The 20,054-nt window shown below is 40.4% G+C and overlaps 1 protein-coding gene across 1 annotated transcript in view; it reads right to left on the bottom strand.

The window, feature by feature from the left end:
- LOC149287788 (GRB2-associated and regulator of MAPK protein-like) overlaps positions 1-20,054 on the bottom strand; it is a 67,783-nt gene that overhangs the window by 47,311 nt on the left and 418 nt on the right. Inside the window, exon 2 of the mRNA XM_089492467.1 lies at positions 3,157-3,297. Coding sequence (XP_089348593.1) covers positions 3,157-3,297 — 141 coding nt within the window. The remainder of the gene's footprint in view (positions 1-3,156; positions 3,298-20,054) is intronic.

Raw genomic sequence — 20,054 nt, 5'->3', positions numbered from 1 at the left:
CTGTATTGTTAAATCAGTAATAGTTCTCAAATTTAAACTCAACAGTAATGAATGTCCTACTTTGTTCCTCTTGCTGGAGTAACAAAACCTGGCCCTTTATTATACCCACTTTCTAGAGAAAAGTCAGTCACTCTACTTTCCTTACTTGACAAGACTGCGCGCATGCACACCTTTCCTATCAAGCTCGTAATGTAGCGATGGCACAGGAAGGGCTTGATTGGATTCAATCCACTCCCACTGCCTTTGGGTGTATAAGCAAAACAAAAATGATGACCCGACATCCTTTATTCAAAGTAAAGCAGACATGTTTCTAAATCTTCAGGTGACAAAAAAAATACAATTTACAGGAACTGTATTCACGTCCAGAGACTCACCCAAAGGACTTTGCCCATCATGTTAATATCCTGGTGGATTCTGTTGAGCTCTGCTATTTAGGAAGATACAATGAGCATATTTTTCCAGTGGTTACTTTATTACTGTTCAGTGGGATCTAAAAGCAGGAAGTGGGAATCAAGGAGTAATTACACCATATACGTGTATCCATTGGCTGCTCTTACAACTGACACCATGTGCTTAACGGAGCATATCCAACACGCAGTGTTATGTGCCAACACTTCAAAAATACTAAATGAAAGCTCTAGTGTCCCATAGAGTTCCACCCATAAAGAATGCGCACATAAAACATAGGGGGAATTCACTTATGATGCATATGATGGCTGAAGTGCCCCTTTGAAAAGTAATATTCATACGCTAGGAGTGAAAGTGTGAACAAGAATGAGAGTGCGAGTGAAAGGGCCTGCGGACATCAGAAGAAAATTCGGAGCCTTTTGCTCCGTTTCGTATGCTTGAGGGGGGCTCTGGACTTGTTCTTGGGCTTCATATGAATCCGAATGCAGAACTCTAGTGTATATACGCGTTTTTACGAGAAAACATATGCAACAAAATTAAATATACACATACTGGTGTTCATTCACTAAAAAGACATTTGCAGTTTCATCGCTATCACATTATGAAAGGCCAACCCAGTGAGGTTGTGTTCCAATAACATGGTTAGTCCAGTATAAAACATTTCAAACTGGTGAGATTCTGTGAAATGTGCTTCACTGATTGAACTGTGCATTGTGCAGGGCCAGCTCAGCACCTTTTCTAAAGTCACTTGCCCGGTACGGCCCCTCGCAATGCATAGCAAATTCAGAGTTGAAAGCAAAGTTTTAGAGAATAAATCCCATTATTCACTTAAACCTATGGTTTTCCAGGGATAATTTTCTACTAAAAACATTGTAACACGTTAAACATGTATTGGAGCTTAATGCTTTTGGCGTGAAGGTACCCATTAAATGCCAACCAAAAAGATGGCTACATATGTCAATAATGGTTGGTATCCATCAAAACAATTGAGTTTACATTTTACGGTAAGTAATGAGCTTTAAAGAAGGGGAGATGTTACATCATGGTTAAAACAGCTGTTTAATGTTAATATTACTAGTGAAGTATACATTATATAATAAAGTACACAAAAGACCACGGTCTTGAAACAAAATATAGCGTAGGCAAAGTCTCCGACGTCTAAACAACTTGCGCAACAAAAAGAACGCGTGGAAAAGCATTGCAAGCGTAACACTTAGGCAATATCATCCAGTATAATAACAGGATGTAGCCGAGTAATGAACACTTATTAAGAAACATTAACTAATCAAACCAGTCTTAACAAGTTTTTAACAACCCACTCATATCAGCCCACAGACACTCACAGCTGTTCCAACTTTTCACGGGAGAACATTCATGGCACAGAGATTTCCAATCCGCATTAAAAGCACAGTGCATTTTATACTCACACCGCCTCAAATACGATTAGAAACACACGGCTGATGTAACACAAATTAGGTTTTACGTACATAAGGAAAAAAAAGCGTGCAAGTTCCCTCGCCACAATATTCCACCTCGGCACGCTTCATAGCGCTGGCTGAAGCAATGTTATCTTATATATTGTTTTTGAATGGCGGCTTATCCATTAAGTACACTAAGCTGGTACCTAGGGGGCCCTGAGTACTATTAAATAATTACTGCCACTGGTCTCACAGCAGTAGGGGCACTGTGTAGACTACAATAGCTGGGTTCTCAGCACAGTCAAGTTACATGACCCATTATTGCAAGCGCAGAAGCTCCCATCACATGGGTACAGAAGAAGACCCACAAGGTAGATGTGTGTGATTGTGTACATATGGGCTGTCCACCTACCCTTACGGTCCAGAGTCTTAATCTGTAAGAAGGTAGTAAAACCAGTGACATTTCTTTATTATGTTGGGCCAGCTGAGCCAAGACACTAGCCAGTGTGGGCCCTTTATATTGCATAGTGAGGTCAACAGCTGAAGCCACAACTCTCCATTTCCATCCAACTTTCCAGTTAGAGACTAAACCCCACTGTTTAGCTTTCACAATACACTGCATACGGTACAGCCACACATTTCACAATATGTATGCTCCATTTTTTTCTTTGAAACCTAAAGGGTTGTAGACACTCTGCAAAACACAGAGGCATGTGTATAAAATACAAATTGAATATCTGTGCTGGCTACTGATGCGTTGGGTTCCGTAAGCACAGATAATTCCATGATGGTTTATTTGATATCACTTTTAACAACAGACTATATTTAGACAGAGAAGGAGCATCACCCGCAGGGCCTGGCTGAGGATGACTAGGCCAGTGTGGCACTTTAGGGCCAGCAGCCGCATGTTATGCTTTTATACTCCCGCCGTGTGTGGCCGTACACTGCAGGACTCTATATCCGTCTGGAGTGGCATCCACGTGAAAAATAAAAAGTTAATAGGAGCAGATCAGATCAAAGCAAAGCAAGAACTACCAATAAAATCCACAGAAAGGAGGATCATGAGCCGGCACCATGTTTTCCTTACTTGTTGAAGTAATCACACCAGTTCATGGGCAGCATTGTTCACTTACTATAAGCGATTAGAAGAATCCCTCCCTGCAGTTTCTTGCAAAAACCCCATAACTATAAGGCGACACACAGCTATCATCTGGATTAACTGCATAGGATGGTGGAAGAATACCTGTAACTTTCCTCTGTAATCGTGTTGGTACCATAATCGCTAGATTCTCTTTCATATAATTACTGTACTTAATATCAAAAAGCTTACCTCCATAATGCACAGGAATCTCAATCTTTGGGCCAATGACATAATGCCCTTCTTCTAAACTATGGGCTGTGATTGTTGTCCACTGCCGGCACGAGTGAATTAAGAGATGGTCATTTTCCCGCAGACCTTCAACGCCTTCTGCTATAAAACAAAATAACCATGTCAATGAAACAGAAAAAACCCAAACACCCGTAACCTGAAGTATGCATTCTACAATTACCTTAATAACCTCAATAAGTGGGAGAAGTCTTACACTGTGTATTATGAAAGCCCAAATCCATGCGCAAGGGCTGAGCATTCACTGAAGGTCCTGTAATTTCACTATTTAACTATTCATTATGCAGGGCCACAACAGACCAGCTTGCAGCTTGCAGTAGAAATTCACTGGAGTTGTCTAAAATATAAAGGCTTTATTTTAAATTCACCACAAGTGACTATTAAACCAGATGGCTGAATGTCTAGGGGAACAGCTGTGCATCATGTAACATCAGCTGAAGAAACTTTACAGGAACAACTCAAGAAAAACAAAGGGATGAGAAAACAGGAGCAAAGAGTGACTAAAAATAACATGAATACTAGCATAATCAACGCCCAACAGGGACGAGGACAAGCAATTTTACAATTTAAACCAGAAGCCCTGTTTGGCCGTATACTAAGTTGGGCTAGAAAAACGTACATAAAAACCATGGGAACTAGAGTCAACTTCATCCCTCTCCTTGAATGGTTAGAACCCATACATTCACAGATGTAAATGGAAAAGAGTTGGCAGTCCCGATTCATGAACCATGTCAGCAGAACGGCCAATGATGATACAAGGAGCTTTCAGACCTTCACATGGCCTTGAGAGGTAACAGACTGAGTCACCTCCTAAATAAATGAGTTAAAAGTACAGAAGTCCATACATAGGATTAGGCCTCTGTGAAACACTAATAAAATGCACGGGATCTCCTATAAAACATGAGTTAGGGACCATCTCCTTTATTATTATTTATTGTTTTATATAGCGCCATCAAATTCCGTAGCGCTGTATGGGCAGCCTCCAGTAATAGCGTGTTTGGATCTGTATAAAGTATACTGAAGTCCCCTCACTGACTGAATGCTGTGTATTTGGATTCCCTCAAATGCTGCTTTATCAAAATAGATTAAAAACACCATTCACGATAGATCAGTGAGGTCTGTTAGAACTGCCTAGCCTAACAAAACCTGATTAACAGGAATATACTGCATCAGCACCAACAGGGTTAACGTGACCCAGATTAGACCATTGGGGTGGATTACGGATATTGGAGGAATGAAACGGCTACAAGGCATTGAGTCTAATTGGGACATTTAATTGCCTGTTTGGTTGCTAGGATATAGCGGTTATTAGCTGAAATCTGCAACCGAGCTTTAAGCTTTGAGGGTTCGCTATTGCTCGGTAATCAGTTTCACCGAGATAATAATGATCAATTTGGATTTTAAAGATTGTCTTATCTCTACATGATATTAAAGAAGAAATGCAACATAAGATAACACCTCGTGTGCGTCCCCATCGCTGAGGCTATCTGGCCGTCACTAGATCTAGCCCCACACATTGGGAGCGTTTTATGGGGTGACTGCCGGTGGCCCCGGGGTCCTTCTATTCTAGGCAGCTGCCAGACCAGTAAGATTGGCTCTGTTGCTAGCACATTCTGTAGAGCTGCAGATAAAAATTCTCCTGAGCCTCATACGATTATCAGAACTTTAAATTAACAACTAATTGAGAATTGTCAAATAAGTATGACATAATGGATGGAATCTGGAATAAACCAAAATATATGCTTAATATAATGTAAAAATAATAGATATTGTTATCATTGTTAGCAAAGTTAAGGGATGAGCAGCATTTGTGTCTCCCAATACCGTGGGTAACAAATCATAGGAGCCAAGAAATCAGAGGTGTCTTGTTTGAGACACATTGATTGGTGGTGTACACAATTCATAGACACAAAAAAATGCAAAAAAAAACAAAACAGCTTTAAACTTCAAACATAATAAATGTATCATGTTAACCTGTAATGAACATAACATACATTAATGGAAATAAAATAAAAAAATGCTAAATATTTTATATTCTCATGAAGTATCCCACTGTACTTTTTATTAATGGTAACCCTTGATAGGTCTAACAATATTGCATTGTTTTGTTTTTGCTTAATATTTGCTATATTGTACGTATTTTGCTCTATAATCATACCCAAATCTTCCAAAAACGCCCTGCCCTTGGCATGCTACCTTGTGGTATAAAACAGAAATTCTTAGTCCATATCTTTCCAGAGAAACTTTCTGGCTCTGAGGTTGGAATAAGGTTTATTAAAATGATACAAAACAAAACCTACTTTTAGGAGTCCTATAATTTCTATAAAAAATTTAAAATCTGATTTTGTGGAAAGAAAGAAAAGAAAAACAGCGTGCTCCATTCTGCAGACTTCAATGACATAAGCAGATAAACTGGATTGTCTGCAGGTGCTTTTTGCATTGTCTTGTTCCTATGAGATCGCATTTCTCAAGAATCGACTAACTCAGCAAAGTGATGTCTGGGCCATTTCACATTCTTCATGAGAGTCATCAATGAAGTCTCCTATTACTTGCTTTACTATTCACAGAGCTGGGGGATCAATACCGTGCCCTTGTAGGTGACCTTCATTAAGCTGCACTGATTTATACTCCTAAAGGCCTTTTATGAGGCATCACTATACCAGTTAAAACATCTCTGGAAAAATCCATGTTTCCTAGCAGCTATTGTTAGACTGCACATCTCATCACAGGCAGTCAGAGACGTTCAAAAATGTTACACAAACAAGATTGTTCCTTTTAATATAGAACATATTAGTTCTGAATCTTTGAGAATTAGCAAGGCCATGCAGGGCCGGCCTTAGGGGTGTGCGACCTGTGCGGCCGCACAGGGCACCATGGCAGCAGGGGCGCCGTCTGGGACTTAAATTAAAACATTGTTTGTTTGTTTTTTAAACTTTATTTAACATGGAGGATGTTAAACAAAAAAAACCCCGGTGTTTTCATTTAAGTCCCGGGCAGGGGGGCCGAGCAGTTGCTCATGAAGTTTTCAGCAACTGCTCGGCGCCCCTCACTCTCCGTGACTCCGTCGCGGGTGCCGGCGTTTCGCGCCGGAATTATTCTGGCGCTCTGCTGTGAAGCGTGCAGAGCGGGATGACGGACGCCTCCCGCTCCCACCACAGGACTCCGGCAACAAGGTAAGTAAGGACAGGGGGGGTAGATAGTGATAAGGGGCGGGCAGAGGGGGGAAGGCAGTGAGATGGGGCAGAGGGGGCAAGGCAGTGAGAAGGGGCAGAGGGGGGAGATTTTTTTTCCTTTTTTTGGGGATGGGGGCGCCAGAGGAGTAGTCCGCACAGGGCGCCAGAACACTTAAGGTCGGCTCTGAGGCCATGTTTTGGTTTTAAAATATTAATCCAAATCCCTGTTTCTTATTCTTCCCCTGTCACGCTCTGAACACCCTCCTTTCAGGTAATAAGGACAGTCTAAACTCTCATGCAGCCCAACCAAAGAATGCATACTTTGCAAGTTGTTTGATCAATACAATTATAATGAATTTATGCATTTGCATGCAAAAATGGTGATTTAGAAAGGCGACACTTGCTATTGTATGCAAATATGAGCGTGTCTCTTTATCCTTCGTGTGTTTCTGTTCTATTTTTAAGGCACTACAATATTATAAAGGCATTTACTGTATATGTCTGGTGGTAGTGGTGTGCCACGCAACACCAAATTGTCTATTTGTCTGCAATGTACAGACAGACAATTAGTACTTTCACTATTATTTGAATTACTTACACTGCACCTCTCTCCCGTCTCCCTTTCTGATGTCCTTTTGCTCTCTTCCTCACTACCTATTCCTTCACATCTCCTATCTTACCAGTCCAATGTGGTAATAAGTAGCCTAACTCATCTCTTCCAAGTGTTTCCTTTCACCCACCCTTCTAACACACTCTTATCTCTATCTCTTTAAAGAAACCTTCCGAAGATCCTACATCCCCATCCAACAACCACCTTGTGTCTCCTTTCCACTAGAGAGAAAATCACTAACAGCCTCCTCACCACTAAAACAAAAAACTTCTCCTTTCTTATCCTCGTTCTGCAGCCTTTGACACTGTGCTGACCGCCTCCTTCTCTTCTGTAATGGAGGGTTTGTAATCTATGACTTGACTCTTTCCTGGTTGAAATCCTACCTTTGTAACCATACCTTTAGTATCTAGTCTGGTACTTTTTGCTCACTGCTGATTTCTGACCTAGAGTACAATCAACAACACTGCACCCACGGATATATTCTTATCAGTCAATACTCTCCTAACAGGCCCCTCCACCCTACTCAGAACTTGCATCTCTCTTTGAACGTTATCACACTTGTGTATCCAGGATTGTATCCATGCTGTACTGGTTACATTCAGGTGAATCACACAGCCTTCATCTTAAAAAGGAACCATCTGTTATCCCCACAACCAACTTCTCCACATGACCGCCCCTACATGTCTTCCACACCCAAGCAATCCTCCTCCTTTCCTTTCAACCTCCTAATAGACAGTCAGCTCACAGGAGAAAAAGCTTTCTCCTCCCTCTGTGCCAGTATGTGTTAACATTACTGCCAATTTTAACGGTCACCCACGCTCCCTATTGTAATAGTGCTACAGAATATATTGGTATATAAATAAAATGGGTCTACCATAGCTTGTCCCGGTAGTCTGCAGCAAAAATTGCTTGTCTACATGCGCAGAAAATGCATCTTGCCGTAGGACCTGTGCGGGACAATGACCAATCAGAGCATACTAAGTGCACAATGCCTGGTCCTTGGCTTCAAGCCCATCCAGCATGACCATTCCCAAAGGAGACATGCCTTTTATATGTATAGAAATAGTAACATCAGTAAGGGGCAAACTCCTGGTTTAGTGAATTCATCCTTTCAGCCAACCGAATTGCTATAGAGTAGATCATTAAGGTTTATTCTAATCTGTGATCATAATTTGAAGTCTGCTCTGGATAAGTATTTTTTACAAATTAACGTTATAAGACACCCGAGTTTCTGTGAAAAAGCAAATAAAGCTGTCTGGAGACCTATAACAGAACAAAAGTCAATTCTCTGCTCATGGGATAAAGAAGCATAGAAATATATTACAGAAAAGTGCGGTTTGTTACCAAGGGGCCAAAACTGTCAAATAAAGACAAGCCTGTCCCGTAACGTAATCTGCAGATGTAATTTGCTAACATGGACTTTCTGTTGGGAGTATTATATATGTAATGTTACACCCTCCCCTCTTACGGTTTTGTCATAGCATGTTACCAAAACATTAACCCTTAGGCGCCAGAGGGGTGAGGAATGCATCACTAATTAAATGTAACAATGCAGCATACGTCTACAATTTAGAGATTTGCATAGAGAATGGCGATCCAGCTAAACAGTAGGGGAAGACACTCAGTAGGCGATGTTACCGATTACAGGTAAAGCGGTTCATAGTCCGCTAGCAGTTCTGTAATGCGGTGGATGGAAGAATGCAGCTTTCGTCGCCTGCTCTTTTCTCAGTCAAATGTTTTAGGGATTTTTTAAATAAGGAGCTATGCCATGCTCAAGTCTTCTCCGTTCTTACCCCACCAACTAACTTCCACAAACAGCTATGTATCAGGTAATTTATATTCATGTCAATAACACGAACAAGCACAAGGTGTACAGACTAGGATGGGTGCGACAGTCCCAACAGAAAGGGCATGGGAACGTATATTCCACGGAGAGAAAATTACAATACACGGCATGCCAGCCACGCTTATAGTTCTGAAACACTTGAAAAACCTGCACTGGCTACTTGAATACACAAAAAGTGTTACACTCTGAGCAAAAAAAAAAGCAAAACATTCTTTCCAGGAGACTGTTGTGGTGCTGTTCTGTACAGGGAAATTATATATATATCGTATGTGGCACTTAATGACCAAAAGTAAAATGAATACATAATCTCAGAGTATTTTGGTACAGCAGGACCTAGCAGTTCAAATGCCATAATATATATATAGGTATTGTTATGAGGTATAATTAATCGTACGTAATAACATGGTTAAAATATAAAAAGCATTACAACAATTGTGATGAAATATTCATCCATAATAAATAATTCATTAGAGGGAGGCTAGCAGTTATTATGCCAGCGTTTATGCGCAACCTGAACATAAAGCAGAATAAATTATTCTGTGATTAACTCCATGTGGTTTCGATGCCAAGACAGGCAGAACATGGAAAGGTAAAGTCTTGCATTAATGCGAATGACTTTGGGGTCTATTAACTAAAGGAGGACTTGGCATAAGACTTGGGTTTCTGTTTACTGCCTTCACTGAAGAAAAGCCAATGAGCTTCTGCTGCAGGAGGAGCTTGGCTGGCCCTATATAATGTATAATTAAGTCACTCTTCCTTCAGCCTGACCTAACCCATTGAATTATGTTCTACAAAAGGGACAGATTAGTCCTTCAAGCTGGAGAAACTTGACAGCATTGACCCTTCATACTGATATCTGGTAAATGTCTTCCATCTGATCTGATGACTGTCGTACCAGACTATTCTCTAGAGGTCGTTTATTATGCTGATATTTTTGTCCTCCTCAACCATAGATTTTACAGTCAGTGCTTTCCTTTTTTCATTTTTAAAATTCTGATGAGTGTTCTTGATCGTTCACAATAACGGCTACAGTTATTGTGAAACAGATATGTTCCTACAGGATATCCTTACTTCCTCACTAAGGTTTTATCCTCACTTCCACGGCATACAGGACCTCCGCGAAACCATTAGGAACGCAATAAATGCCAGGGCACACTCAGAAGCACAAAGATCCACCCAATCCTAGGGAGAGGAAATGAGATAATTGGAATAATGTGGATCTAGTGACCTATACATTTGCTAGGCCGTATAAGTTCCGGTCATCTTTATATGCCGGAGTCGTTTAAGGGTTCCAACAAAAGAGTTGAGGACAGTTAAATATCGGTAGGATCTCTGTTCAGAAGAGTGCAGAGGATTACTTACTACTGTTAGAAACAGACTGAGTCTGGTGTCGGTCTGTTAATTTAAGCCTCGCTGCTTATACATACATTTCTCATTTAATATGTCATTGTCTCATTCAGATATTGCCTTGGGATAGAACAGTGAATCTTCTTCTAATATGAAGGACAGAGAATTGATTAATAGCGCTTGTTGGACTATCAGCATACGCTGAGTATTTGTCTGACACTGCAACCAAAATGTGACCCATTAAGATTCCACAATGTCAAAGTCATTTCTCATTAAGAGAAAAACAAAAGGAAAAAAAAACTACATACTTAAACACTGAAAATCTACCACCCCCCCAAAGCTAAATTTGCATTGAAGAAAATTATGTTGTAATTGCACAGCCCAAGGGGGCCATAAAAATAGTCCAATGGATTAAGAACAAAAAAAACCCCAAAAACATTCTATGTATTCCAATTGGCTTACAGACAAAAATACACAAAGTTCTGCCTTTAATCATATGCTATAGAAAATTAAGGAGGCCCCCTGCGTTAAGCTGCTTATCCACCTACTGTGCTGCATTTAAAACCGTTGTACTCAATGCAGGACCATATTAATCAATAAAGAATAATAACTAAACACAACAACATTATAAATACCATTTCTGGTACCACGGAATTACCCAACTACCCAAAACATCAATAATTCTTTAACCATGTGATATCTCTGCCTTATTCTAAAGATCATTGTGTGACACAAAAGCAGGTACTGGCTGTCACCATACAAACCAGGGGGGGGGTCTTCAATGTTTGTGTGTTATATTTATGTGAATAAACCTTCATGTAAATATCTATCCCCAGTGGTATATTGTGGTAGTCATTTAGTGGTGGGTCCTCGTAGACCAGTGTTATATAGGCCTTGGTGCAGTTTTAATGACAATTTTGGGTCACTTTGCGGTTTTCATGGAAAACAATAATATGCCTTTTGTATCAAATGCTCATGTGCACCAAACTAGTAGTTTTTACTTTGTCAGGAGAACGCTCATTGGATTTTAATATCAGCTTTTAAAATATTGTACTGTTACACATCAAATGTTTTATACACCGTAAATCTACTCTGAGTATATGTTCTGGTTCTGTAATCCAACCCAGTAGAAGAACATAATGCCTGGTGGCAGACACTAGGCTGTATACAGATACAATCGCACACGTTGGGGTGTATTCACTAAAGGGAGAGCTGGGATTTCAGTCATTATGCGAGTATATTCTATTACAAAAAACAAAATACTGTCTGCGCTTCTCACCCTAATAAAGTTTTTTCTTTTCCCTGTTTGAGTATATTCTATTAAATAACCATTTGGGCGCGTTTTCACAGGGAAAGCGCCTTTAGTTTCCACGTCTACGCTTGAAAATGAATAACAAATAACGAGAGAACATTTCCTTTCAAACCAATTGCACCGTGTTTGGAAACCACTTATTCTGTACAGACAGAATGCTATCAAGGAGCTTAATGCACATTTCAGATATAAATATACCTAAACAAAAAACGTACAGCACAGAAAATTACAGCACAGCATTAAAAACAGAAGCGACCCCGAGCGTTCTGGCCATACTGAAACACTACCTATTGTGAAGCGGAGTACATAGAAGAAACGTCTAGTGGATAATGGTATACATTAATGCACGGAATGTACATCAGGATTTGGCTAATTTATTTTGAAGTTCGGGACGCACAAATCTGCCAGCTAGCTTGATATTTTTGCGCGGTATGAATGGCACAAATGGCCTCATTTAAAATAAGATAATAAACGCAGCTTGATTCTCATTGAGAAGAATGGGCATTCTACTGAGCACGTCCGAGAAGCATACCACAGTATGCTCCCTGCTTTCTGTAGAGGCAGCTAGGAAGGAGTTAAATGAGATTGAATGGTAGTTAGGCTGGGATGTTAATATTCAACATTCCACATTGGCTTCGCACACACACCTCAAACGATATCTTAGACTGTATAGGCAAACTCACACAAAACAACCCTGCACATGCCCCGCAATTAAATTACTGCACTTTCCCAAACATTATATATCTCAAGAACAGGCAGCTTATTTAATATGTACTGTGTGTTCGTCAATTGATTTGGTGTTTTTTGGGTTTTTTTTAAAGGAAAATGTGTTTTCAGAGAAAAGGCACAACAAAGTAATCCCTCTGATTTTTCTTCCAAATAAAATGCAGATTGTCTTATATACAGAATAACTAGAAGCTGCTCCTTGAGGATGTGACTGCAGCAAATAACTTGTTTATTACTTTATTTTTAATCACATTAACGCAGTTAATCGACACTCATATGTTGTAGGTCTAGAATATATATTATAAACGCATGCGGCTGGCAGAGCATTCAAGGACAAGTACCATTTAATTAGTGATAAATAGATGTTAAAGATACCAACCACCCACACTTCAGATGCTGTTCCCACCAACACAACCAATGCTAATTAACTCTTGCATGGCCAGGACATAAAGCCACACTTACTTATATGTATTAGACGAGATTTTGAAATGTTGACTCCAAACATTTATTAGGATAAATGGTGTTATGTGTGCGTGTATATATATATATATATATATATATATATATATATATATACACACACAGTTACAGATGTGGACACAGGCTTTAGCAAAACACTTGTGACCTATTGATTTTTTTTATTTAATAGAGTAAGGCATTAAAAAAGGCAAACAATTTATTTACAAAGTTAAATGTATAAACACATAGTCAGCTGTTTTCCCAGTATTAAAGCACTTATGGCTGAAAAACAGTCTGACCTCCTTGAAAAGAAAAAAAAGGGGGGGGGGGGATTTGGCTGAAAGGGAGATGCCTCGTCTGTTCATCATATCCCCCTTTTAACCCCTTAAGGACAATGGGCGGTCCCTAAACCCATTGAAAACAATGCATTTTGAGCCAGTACATGTACGGGCTTTGTCATTAAGTGGTTAAGAACATTTCTGTAAAAAACAGATTACCTCTTCACACCGGTGAAATTACACAGACCTGTACGTAGCACTCAACACATCAGTATATTACTTCTTTACATATCTACTCATCTGGGTCACAGAGACCTAGCCTTGCGTGACATCATTTTCAAACACCACAGATTAGTGGGATATTTCACAAGCTCAGCCATATGGCTCAGAAATACGGAGGCTGAAATATGCATTTGGCAGAAACCATTATTCAGTCCTGTCCAACATACAACTCCCTGCCTGGTAGATCCATAAAAGGAGTACAGAAATCATTCAAACATTTTACAAAACAACCAGGCCCAAACGAAAGGCAGTAAGGTGGGAGCTGGGATAAGTTATGATGTAAGAGAGTGTTTAGAAAAAACCTCTTCAACGACAAAAACCCCCAAACTATTGCAGAGTTTGGGTCTTGTTATTATAGTAGCTGAATAGATAAGATAATGGCCGAGCGACAGAGAACTGGAGGGTTTAGTCAGCGGTGTATATTCAAGGAAGGACTCGTTACTAGCGGGGATCGGTAATCGGGACCCGTGCTTTTTAATATCTTTTATTAGTGATATTACAGAAGGTTTTAATGGTAAGGTAGGTCTTTTTGCGGATGATACAAAGGTCTGCAACAGGGTAGACATCCCAGACGGTGAAACGACCTAAGTACCGTATTTGCTCGATTATAAGACAAGGTTTTTTCCATAGCAAATGCTCTGAAAAATACCCCTCGTCTTATAATCAGACCTCAAATAGGTGTGACTATGAGACTAAGATCCAGATCCCCCGCAGCAATGCAGGGGACCTGGATCCTCCTGTGTTATGCCCCCCCCCAACTTACCGGTGCTTCGCGTAGAGCTCTACACGTTGCCCGGACTAAGCACCGGGGACTCAGATGCAGGGGACCTGGATCCTCCTGTGCTATGCCCCCCGCCCTCAACTTACCCGTGCTTCTGAGTCCAGAAGTTGTGTACGCGAATCGCGCAGAGCTCTACACACTGCCCGGACTAAGCACCAGGGACTCAGAAGCACCGGTAAGTTTGGAGGAGGGAGGGGGAGGGAGTGTTAAATGGGGGGCATAAGGCATTTCTGGAGGCAGAGTGCTCTGTGAAATGCATTTTAACCCCCTTAATGCCACTCTGCCTCCTGAAATGCCCTATACCTCCCTATATGCCACTCTGCCCCATAATATGCCTTTTAACCCCCTAAATGCCAGAGTGGCATATAGGGGGTCAAAAGGCATATCATGGGGCACAGTGGCATGTAGAGGGTTAAAAGGTGTATCATGGGGCACAGCGGCATTTAGAGGGTTAAAAGGCATATCATGGGGCACAGTGGCATATAGGGGGTATAAGGCATTTCTGGGGCAGAGTGGCAAGCCTGGGGGCAGATGTGGGGGGCAGGTTGGAAAAAAAAAAAAAGGAAATAAAAACAAAATATTTTTCTCAATCATAGCTTTTATTAACAAACAATTGTTCACATAGTTTACATGAATTAACATTTACTGATAAAACTTTTTTCCTATAGGGTCATCTTATATTCAGGCTTTTTCTTTTTTTCATAAATTAATATTCAGATTTTGGGGGGTCGTCTTATAATCAGGGTAGTCTTATAATTGAGCAAATACGGTAAATTAGGAGAGTGGCAGCTCCAGTTCAAAGCTGATAAACGTAAAATAATACACTTGTACAAATCCAAAGGGAAAATAGTGCACTGAGGGACTTGCAAAGCACTGAAAAAGCAAGCAGGGTTCTGGGTTGCATAGATAGAGGCATTCTAAACATAGAATTTGACAGCAGATGAGGACAGGGGAACGATATAGGGAATACTAGAGACAGAGGGGGGTACTTTTTGTTTATAGGAGACCCAGGAATGAGTCCACACTAGACAGGGTGTTATATAAAATATAGTTGGAGAGTTAAGACCCTACACTCATGATCAGGCTTAGTGGGGAAGGACCTTTGCCCTGAACAAGTCGTGTCCACACGTCCCTGTAGGACAGATCCCTTATCAGACATTACGACTGCTCGCCATACTCAGCATCAGCCGTTCTAGTAGCTGTATTTAGACACGCAGATTAATAGAACATTCTTCTTTCTGTGTCGAAACTGGCAATGCAGCTCTTTACACGGGCACTGACCGGTGTGACAGGTATTGTCAGATTGTAATTCAAAACATATTTAAAGAGGAGGGGTTACATTCCTTCACATGCAATTCCTTCACATAATGAGGTCAGCAAAGAGATTCTGTCAATTATGCAATATATAAACAGGCATACAAATTAAGGGGTTCCTGATGGTCGGATGAGCTGACTGAATGCCTGATTAAAAGGTTTGTAATGATGGTGCCTTTCTGATTGAGCGCGGTAAAGAGTGTGGGGGCAGCATGGTTTAATGCCCCGGGACCTGAGGCATGGGGAGGCATCAGCTCTTTTAGTGACAAAGCAGGCATTCTAGCCTGAATCATGAACCGGTAGTTTGAGATGTCAAGGGCTTGAAGCCTTGGCTACTGGGCCTTTGTATCCACGGCCAAAAGTAAAACTGTAAACGTATTTGGGCTGGGCAGAACGGTACTGTTTAGTCATACTGTCCTACATCACTTAAATCTGCTGCTGCTGGTTTGTAAGGAAGAAAATGTTCCAATCCAATGATGTAACAGTTGAACAGATGACAGCATGAGTCAACAATGCAACTCAGACACACTATTCAGTAACAAAGGCAGCTAAACCCAGGCAATCACGTGTTAATTATGTCTGCGGCTGAAACCACACATCACTATCTGTATGATTATTATTAAATGTTATGTTTTTATTTATTTAAGGATCAACTCATTATACATTAACATAAAAAAATACACATACAGACACATCAGGTGACGAGAAACATGCCTGTGAGCTTGCCATCTAACCTTCTATACAAAGTTTCATTAAGGAATGGTGGACTTTTGAGGGCCCCGCTCGTGAGCTTGTAATCTTTTAGGAGATATATATATACATTTTTTTTTTTATTATGTATATAGACTTTTTGGCTCTGAAACCGTATCCATCTTCACCCAAAGCACAGCCAGTGAATTTCATACAGATTTCCCTTCCCTGCACGTGAAATGAACATTAGAATTCTACTCTAAGCACAAGAAACGTTGCAACACTTTTCTCGTGCTTTTTTGCATTGTTTTAGAAAAACGTTGAGAGAAAAGAAAAAAAAAAAGAAAAGAAAGAAAAACTCAACTTTCCCTCCCATCTCATCTTCCTTACAATTTCCGCATTCAGCATAGCAGCATGTATACGACGTGCATTACTAATCACATTGCGTATTTGCTGGGAGTGGGAAGCTGGCCAGGACAAGATACGTCAAGGAGTTGTTACTCAATCTGTGCTCCACCTGTACACAGCATACGCAACTAAGTGTACCGTATTCATTGTGATAGCCGTCTTGCGTTCACCTTTTGCCATTCACCGGCGTTTTCTGGCATAGGCCCGGGACGGCAGGCACAGTGGGGCAGACATTGAGCTTTCGGCCCCAGGTGCATTTCTACTTTATGGGACGGTTACAAGGGAGAGCTATGATCTTCCCAAACAGCCCACCGACACTATGGGGGACTATGCCTGGCCAGCAGCCCCTGTAGTTTGGAGTGCCTGGCAGAACACGACTCTATTATGTCATATTCCAGCGCTCGGCCATGAAGGCTGCTGCTGGGGGCAATGCCCTGAATCAGGGTTATGGCAGCACCTAAGATGCCACTGTTGCCCTCCTTAGATATGTTGTGTTTATACACATTATCAGGGTGATAAAATATATATATTTATATAAATAATTTCCAATCATACGATCATATACCCTGTGAAACCACATGTATAAAATGAATTAGTAAGGTTTATATGGGGCATCAAAAAGTTATAGATATTTTATATCTGTGTTTGCACAAAAACTAAATATGGTGTAAAAATATTTTATATCTCTGCACAAATGAAACAATATTTTAAGTTAGAGGTTTCAGGATTTGTTACAGTACCAAGTACACTGTGGGCTGCATATAAGGACGCGGCCTGCTTATGGACATGGGAAGTTCCAAGGAAGCATTGGAAGTGTTTCAGACGCATTGGATAACAAGTATCAGGGCTTATTACTTACGACGTGTTCAGTAACTTTAAAGGCGCAATGCGTAAAAAAATATCTCTACTCTTAGACGTTGTGTAAACAAATGGCCTTCAAAGGAATCTTTAGAAAGGCTGAAGTAATTAGAGCTAAACAGCCAGCAGCATTAGCACTAGATCAAAGAGAAACGTTCAGATGAGAAGTCACAGGGCTTTATTCACTAAAAGAAAGAAAAGAAAGGAAAGGAAGAAAAAAAAAAAGGGGGGTCTTATGGATATTTGCCGTTTCAACTCACAGACTCCCATGAACTTCAGCTCTAAGAATAGTTTGGACACTAACAGGGCGATATAAATCATACATAGAGTGAACTATACATTATGCAGGGCCAGCTCAGCTTCCCTTGTAGAGAAAGTTGCAAGGCATGGCTTTTTTATAATCAACTCCCAATTTAATGACTAAAGCCCATTGTGTAAAACTAGAGGGACAGAGGCTTGGACGTAATGTGAGTTTTACCGCACTGAATCAGGTAGATAAATGGAACAGCCTTCCAGAAGAAGCTGTAATGGTGGGCATACGGCTATCCAGAATATAAGACCAAGGACCACGAAAAAATGGAGCAAATGGTTATTAGCTGCTGTTAAAAACTCTTCTTCTATTCGAGAACGTGCCGCTATTACCAGCACCGCGACTCCACACAAACCGACGCTGCAGAACTACAACATGCCTTAAACTACTTCACCAAGTGTCTTACGATCCGCCAATCACCCCTGCCAGCCTTACCCATCACATACGTCTTTTGGATATAGGGAACCGATTTAGCTCAGTAAAGCCAAGTTCAATTATGTGTTTGCACCCAAACCTGCGTTACTAGTCTCTCCTCTTCCTTAAACAGGCCTCCCTTCTCCTAGTCCTCACTCCCCCTTCTAGGGTTCATCTAAAGGAGAGACAACTTAATGTTTTCAGGATTTGCATTATTCTTCTTTACAATTATGTATGTGTATAAATATACACACACACACATATATATATATATATATATATATATATATATATACACACACACACACACATACATATATACATGCACATTCAAAAGGGTCAGGTTAGCCAGAATTCAATTTATTAAATGGTTTAAAAAATAGATTTCAAATCAAGCCTGCTTGCACTCAGTAATTGTTGTATATGTAAGCGAGGAATCTGTTCCTGTAGATCGCTAGCTGCAGCACAGGGACAGAATCATTCCTGTTTGATTAAGATTAGGTTCCGTATAACGATACATCCTCTTCATAACCCCATCAGATTTATATAAAACTGTAGTCTCCCCAACACCACAGATTACATGTTTAAATTGCCAGTTGTACAGCGTTGCGGAATACGCTGGTGCTATATAATACAATAATAACCAGTCATTTTATATTTCTGCCTGACGTCTGCAGCTAGAAGGTTACAAATCTTCTCTCGGAGCAATAAAGTATTCTAAAACAGAATTTTACCAAAATAATACTTTCGCATTACATATCCACCTTATTAGCATCTGTAACAGGCTCCCAACTATCAATGTTTTGAGAAACCAGAACTATTACACCGGAAACCAAAACGGCAGAATATCATAAGCCCTTAGGAGATAATACAGCCTGAAAACGCCCGGCTTCGTTGAAGAGTAAAAAAGTTCCTCTGGGTTTTGTAAAAAAGCAAACAAATGAGCATAAAAATTAAAAACAAATATTTAAAAGGAACCCAGTGATGTCATTTAACACACAATTTACTTATTATAATTACATTAGCTGTGTCTAATTTAGAAATAAACATTTCCATTTTTCCAGTGTCTATCTTGATATTTTATATAAATGTTCCCGTGAACACACACAATACAAACACAACACAATACATACACATAACACACACTACATACACACCTCGTGTGCAGACACTAAATAGAGATATTCCAGTGAAACAAAAAACACTAAAACCGCTTCTGTCCTTAAGTGGTTAATAAATGTGTGTGAAGAGGCTAGTGTGTAGGGGACAGGGGCTTTTCAGAGAGAAATGCTTTCATCCACAGAGTGAGTTATGTTCTCGGCTCCATGGCTAACATTCATGTATCAGTATAACAGGTATACGGTGTGTATATATTATATATATATATATATATATATATATATATATAGTCCAGCGTACCAGGTATACGGTGTGTGTGTGTATGAATATATATACACACACATATATATATATATATATATATATATATATATATATATATAGTACAGCGTACCAAGTATACGTTATATGTATAGTTCAGTATAATAAGCTCCCAGAGAATAAGCATACAGACCAAAGAGGTTTATTCACTAAAGGTAGGGAAGGGGTGAGTGAGAGGGGGGGGAACCCTCGCTTCTCTACTTATTTTGAAGGGCCAATGCCACTAGCTTCGTTCATCACAACGGGCTAGTCTGGGCCGGTAAAATGTATAATTTAATGAGAACACATTGATATAACTGTGCATTATACAGGGCCAGCCAAAGTCTTCCGGCAGCAGAAGCCCTCCACACTATACAGTGAAGGAGCCTATCTCGCAGACTCGCACTGTAATGAACACACCCCAAAGTGTCCCTTTAAACACACTGCATTCACCGCCAGGCATCTGACGCCACAGCTGGCTCACCGAACCGCTCTATGAGGTAAAAGGCGCCTTCCACTCCGTTCCATTCATGTCAATCTACGTCACCGGTGATGCCCCGGGCTGGGCCACCCAATCACGTTTGCGCTGTGCTATTATTTATTACGGCAACATG

This window comes from Sceloporus occidentalis, unplaced genomic scaffold (assembly GCF_023333645.1).
Source record: "Sceloporus occidentalis isolate IW3139 unplaced genomic scaffold, rSceOcc1.0.p SCAF_56, whole genome shotgun sequence".
NCBI lineage: Eukaryota > Metazoa > Chordata > Lepidosauria > Squamata > Phrynosomatidae > Sceloporus > Sceloporus occidentalis.
This window is presented reverse-complemented; position numbering and strand designations above follow the sequence as displayed.